The sequence below is a fragment of the Stylophora pistillata genome, chromosome 1 (genome assembly GCF_964205215.1).
Source record: "Stylophora pistillata chromosome 1, jaStyPist1.2, whole genome shotgun sequence".
NCBI lineage: Eukaryota > Metazoa > Cnidaria > Anthozoa > Scleractinia > Pocilloporidae > Stylophora > Stylophora pistillata.
This window is the reverse complement of record NC_142519.1, coordinates 27,386,173-27,392,437: the sequence shown is the minus strand read 5'-3', so window position 1 is coordinate 27,392,437 and position 6,265 is coordinate 27,386,173. Positions and strand designations below refer to the sequence as shown.

At 37.5% G+C, this 6,265-nt stretch overlaps 1 protein-coding gene across 1 annotated transcript; it reads right to left on the bottom strand.

Annotated features, from left to right (window-relative positions):
• Positions 1-209: 209 nt before the first annotated feature.
• LOC148741923 (adrenocorticotropic hormone receptor-like) lies at positions 210-1,738 on the bottom strand. The gene has a single exon (XM_088747022.1). It carries the CDS (start codon positions 1,540-1,542, stop codon positions 541-543), a length of 1,002 nt encoding a protein of 333 aa, XP_088603148.1. The 5' UTR covers positions 1,543-1,738; the 3' UTR covers positions 210-540.
• Between the last annotated feature and the right edge of the window lie 4,527 nt (positions 1,739-6,265).

Here is a 6,265-nt window from a genome sequence, read left to right as displayed (position 1 = left end):
GGTAACGTCACTAAAAAAGAAAAGTTAGAAGAGTTTTTTTTATCTCATTAGGATCTGAGTATTTCTATGATTTAGATTGTATTTCTGAGATTTAAAACATGTAGTTATCAAACTTGCGAAAATGGAAGACTACCAGGAATCAGTGTTCAATATTCACAGTTTTGTTAAATTCTGAAAAACAAAGCTTCATTTCCGCTGTCTACATTCGATCCCATTCATATTTACATAACTTTATTTAGCGTCATCCTTAAAAAGTAAATGTCTTTTTCTTTTCATTGTTAAGCTCTGAAATTCGTCTTTAAGACATTTTACACTCCAGCTTTAAAAACCAGGTCTTAAGCTCTTCACACAAGCCTAAGAATTTTTAAAATGATAACCCTTCGAGAAAAAAAAATACAAAATCCTGAATAAAAAGATCGAGAAGGATTCAAAGGAATCTCGATGTCTAGTCTTACATGCTCCATAAGCAGCAAAATGACATGTTTGCGCACGAAGTAGAGCATTAAAGTATCGTGCCCAAGTTTTGGCGATTTCAGTCGCTCATTCTTCGGGAGCGTTCTGTTCAATTACACTTCCAGACGCCAGAGCACTTCTACGTGTAGTTTGGTTCTGTCGCCTACATCGGCTGAAAGTTGCACGCCAAACAGCTTTCAGCGCCTCTCGGTACTGCGGTATTCTCCACGCATATACAAACGGATTTACAGCGCAGCTGACACACAACATCGATATTGACAGAGCTCTTGTTACTTTAAAGGCTGCTCTACTACACACATCGCTTTCTTCCTCGCGACACTGCTCTACCAAGTTAGTAACAATTAGGTAAGGCATAAGTGATATAAAGAGCACGATTATGATCACGATAATGGTCAAAACAATCCTTTTCTCCAATCGGATGTTCTGAACAAAAGAGCGCCTTCTCACACCACTGTCCTGATGCAAGATCGTAACGTTTCTTGAATGTCGACGAAATTCAATGTAAGTCGCTGTGTAGACAACGCAAAGTATAGCCAGTGGAGCTGTTGTTTGAAGATGAAGATCCACCGAGTGAAGTATTTCTTCTGATATACTTGTCGAGTGCGATGCTTCAAATAGTCCGCAAAAAAGCCATATTAAAATATTACATATAACGACTCTTCTGACTGTCATAAGCGATCTATACCTCCAAATAAGCTTAACGGCCAGGAATCTATCCACTGATAACGCGACGACCGTAAAAATTGATATTTTGGTGCTAATATGAGAAGAAATCATACAAATCTTGAATAAGTTCGATATCTTACCTCCACATGGAAGGCACAGCATGTATGTTGCGTACAAAGGTTGCACGAAAGCTCCCCCAAGAAAATCACTTAACGAAAGGCTTGCAACGAAAAAAGTCGTGGGGCGCGCTCGGAAATAATTAAACGGATCTTTGAAAAGAGTCCAAAGAAGAACACTGTTTGTTGCGAATGAAACTAACCCTAACAATGCACTACACACTCCTGCCAAAATCGCCACTGATGCTGTTGCATGAAAATGTCCTTGTTCATCAGTCACGGTCATTATTATCAACGATGGCGACTGCTCAAGCTTTTATGTAGAATTCTTGATTTGATGAACAATATGCCTGTGTGGTCACATGAAAGGCAAATCGTTTTAAAGCTACGCTAGTATTTTGAAACTTGCGACACCTTTCCTGAAAGATAAACTTGAATATCTGATTTGATCATGCAACACCGAAAAACAGCATTACCGATGAAATCTCTCCTATGTCCGGTGAAACAGGATAAATCCTTCTTGACTGTCCTTATTGTAACCATGTACATTAGTTACTTGGTAAGTATACGAATGGGCGAGGGTCCAGTTACAACAATGGTTGGCCCTGACGTTGTCTTGATGAATATGACATCATTTGCATTAATATTTGGACAAAATTGAGAAATTTGCGTGAATTATTCAAGAAAAAAGTCATTCAAAGTTGAATCATTTCCCTTATCGAGTCTCTCAGGAGCTAAGTCGATGAATACTGAATAATTTGCAAGTAGAAAGTATAAAAACAGCCAACATGGCAAGAGGAAATGAACACTAGAATATTTAACTACAGGCATAGCTTAAAACAATAATGTTAATTATAATCTTTGATTGAAAGGATCGCAAAACCCACGTAAACGAACGCACAACAGTTGTATTTTTTACTGCTCTCCTCAAACACAATCTAAAAAAGATTTAGATACGCTTCTATAATATGCTTCTTTCTAAGGTGGTGCATTGTACAAGCTAAACCAAAAAGACCAATTTAACTGACATGCCCTTGTAAATATTTATGAAATCTTTGGTCATCTGTGCCAATGTTTTTTAACAAAACATTTTAATGGACGGTGTGGTTAACCACCGAAAAAAGACACATAAAAAAATGCCGACATCATTCTTAATTCATTGCGCAGAAAGTGAGTCAATCGCAATGCTCTCATCTTAAAATGAAATAGAAAAAAGTAAATAATAAGTTTGATTGAGTGTTTTTTATTTGGTGCGATTCCTTTGATAATATCAACTTTTTAGGCTGTAAACTGCGGAAATCCCATTTAAGTCGTCTTCATTCGCATTTCATTCTTGTATTTTGTTTGCTAAATACAAGATCATCTCTGGATTAGTTTCCTTATATTGGGTCATCACAAAATGACTCGAAAGTGATCTCCAATAACAAACCATGCCGCAAAATGTAAAGCTCACAACAGGCGCCTATTAGCATATAAAATATCCGACATAATACTTTTAGTCTTTCCATTGATCGAGCTAAAAATTGCTGAAAAATTGGAATCATCAATCAAAAATATGAAAACTATTCAATCGATTATGGAAGGAGAAAAGTAAATATAGCTTTCAAAATAACTTTTGACAGGCTTCCGTTTGCCGATTAAGTCTTTTTCCCTTGCCTATCAGTTGAATGTTTCATGTAAATTGAAACCTTTGTATCAAATTCCTATTTCTATGCATATCACTTTTCGCCTCTGACAGTTCGTAATTAGAGACATTATGTACTTTGAAAGTTCTTTTTCCTGCACTCTATGCTGTTCAGAACTCCCTCCTTAGTAGGGATTACTCTAGCAGTTAGTGACTCGTACCGGCTTCGATTTTGAGCCAGCTTCATGAACATCCACATGATATGTAAACCATAACAATTTTGAATACTGAAGAGAACTTGAAATGCAATACTATTATTTTCATTTTTGGCAGGAAGTGATTGTACCTTTCATTATTTTATTAAAGCTGGATCTCCGCTAGCGACCTAACAATCATGATGATAATTACATGGGCTGTGTATGTTGCTTATTAAATGTGGCGGGGACACCGAGACATACAGGGGCGGATCCAAAAATTTTTAATTGGGAAGGTCCAAACTCTGGTTCAGAAAGGACTGTTGGACTCTTTCGAGGCAAATTACTTCTCCCCCACACCCCCTCCCACCAGTCGCGGTTGTATGTTATAATTCCTGGTGGCTTACCGTTTGCTTGGATTCATTAAAAAGATCAGCTAGTTAAAAAGTGATATACGATCCTATCGATGTAAGAATTTCAATTTCAAAGTTGTAAGCATCAGGTCTGTTAGGGGGGGGTCCGGACCCCCCGGACCCTCCCCCTGGATCTGCTACTGACATATATCACAAAATGATCATACTCTTAGGAAAATATCCGAACATTTTTTTTAATGACTATGATCACACGGTTAATATTGCTTATTGAAGCGTGTTCCTGATTATGATCAACATGGCGCGAGTGAAACTAAAGCGCAGTACTGCTAACTAATGTTTCCTTTGATGTTCTTAAGACGACTTAAATTACAAAATAGAGTTCAAAATTCATGCAAAATGGGGGTTTCGGAAAAATAAGCTTTCCGTTGTTTTCAGACTTCTTAGCGAACCGCCTGGTCGTTGGAAAAAACGAAGATAGTAACCAGCTTTCGTGTACTTTAAGAGCTCAGAACTTTTTATGTTCTTAAGTATTAAGAAATGATCCTCGTTCGCTGTACCCTACCCAGCCATGATTATTTCTAACGCCATTAAACACAGGAAGCCAGTTTCTAGCGGTCAAATAAAAATATAAATGTTATTGTAACTATATCGTCTTAAACAGGCTGACTCAGTCAAATGCTGGTATCATTTCATACGGGAATTGCAAGGACATGAAAATTCAATTTAAGGATTTTTCCGTCTTAATACATGGAAAGAAAGTGCGATGAAACGAGCACCGTGACTTTTGAAGCTGCGAACACTCCAGCTTGTATCGTTTCAGGTTGGTGCCACAGTGTCTCTTATCGGTACAGCCTCTTTCTTTAAGACGCTCGCCATCTTAAAACCCTCTATCTCTACCGTTCTATGGTAGCAACCGTCTTCAAAATGTGCTGAGCATAGCGAAGTGTCCTTGCTTGCAGGACGAAAGTCACGTCGGTGCCTTTGAACAAACTTTTTCCACCTTTCACAAACATTTGAATCAATTGGAAACTTGGTGCATTGTAACACCAAGAGTGTAAGAACTATTTTTACAACTTGGTTTATTTGGAGCTCCAGCAAGACCATATCTTCCTCCTTTTAGCTTCGTTCTCTTACTCTATGTTGTGTTTTCCACCATGATGCTTTGAATTCTAGAAAGCTGTGGTACACAAGATGACGTCACGAGGCCTGTTTTAGCCGCGCGATTTGAATACCACTTTTTACTAAGAAAATTGTCAAATTCAGAGAGCTATAAAATCTTCAATTTTTATTCTTTGTGGATGAAATTTTTTTCTTATTGCTTTTTAAGACTTTTAGTTTTTATTTAAGTTAAAACACCGTTGGTGTCATAGGCACTTTAATCGAATAAGCCCTAAACTACTATGAATGAACAAGACAGAATTTCTCCTTACAATATCAATACAATATCAAGCAGACGAGTGATGAGTATACAATTTTTGAATTAAATTTTGAATCATAAATTTTAAATTACAAGTTTTGAAAGAGAAATTTGCAGGTGCCCCAAATATGTGTTACGTTTATCACTATGGATGCTAATGCCTCTCCTAGTTTCTAAAGTTTCAAACCCGTGATATCTTCACCTAACGGATCTTCACATGTCAAAACAAAGGGCGCTTCTGGCCAACTCTTGGCTAACGTATTGAAGAGATATATACTTAGGCGTCAAAAAGCGATAGAAAGTAGAACCATTGCAAGTATAAAAATCATAGTACTTGAGTGTGTGATGGGTCATTTTTTTGCTGGGTATGTGCAGCTGGCTTCTCTATCAGCATCACATTTTAAATCTGAGTATGAGCAAACTACGCCGTTTGGTTATAGAGGGGGGTGGATGAATTCAGAAAAAAATATCCTGCAAAAATAAGCTCGAAACGAAATCTTGTGCGGAGTAAGTAGCCTTTCCATCCAAAAATAGGGAAACAAAATTTCATCAAAGAAGCTGGCTTGAAAAAAAAACATATTGCTCACCAGGGTTCAAAATAGTTTTTCAGCTTTGAGCGAAAATTTGTAGGCTTTTTTGAAGGCTTATTCTTTTTTACCGACTGTTGATAATTAATGAAAAGTCAGTACGTCTTCAACACTCAACATGACTAAATTGTTGAAATAGTTTCAGCATCAAAATCTTTATTTTTTATCAACATGTTGCGTTGTGGCAATTCCCTTCTAACAAAAGCGTAATGAACGGAACAACTTTGTCCAAACTGTCGCACTTCTTTATACACAGTCACGGGAAATCCGTACTGCCAAGTTCCAACTTTAATTTGAACACTCGAGAAGGCTTTACAAACGACATTAAACAGGATTGTTCGGAAAATAAATGTTGATTAAAGGTAGTATGTATGTGCAGAAACATAAACACGGTAATGTGGCGGTGTGTGCGCAAACTTGCACGTTTCACAATTGAACAAATGCGTAGAAAGCTGAACACTTTAAACAAAAATACTATCTTTGTACGCTTCAAATCTCGTTTCCTAAAAGCTTGTCAAACATTTCTTGGCTGCTCTATTGTCTGATATGTAACGTTCACCATAACATGACAGCGCCTTTTACTTCAGTTGGACTATGAATAAGCGGAACAATTTCTATAAAAATTCTAGTTCTTTGGTGAAAAATCCCCGGCAAGTGTGCTAAAAGATCCGGCTGCTGCCGCCAACCGGCTGTTATTTTGAACCCTGGCCCAGACCTTTACGGTGCTCCTCGTTATCTTTGCGCCTGGACGTTTCAAAGACCCCTCAAATTCAGTCTTCAAGTTGATCATAGCACCAATATGAAACATTCGAA

Coding starts and splice junctions, on each gene's coding strand:
- LOC148741923 (XM_088747022.1), bottom strand. CDS start 1,542: ATGACCGTGACTGATGAACAAGGACATTTTCATGCAACAGCATCAGTG.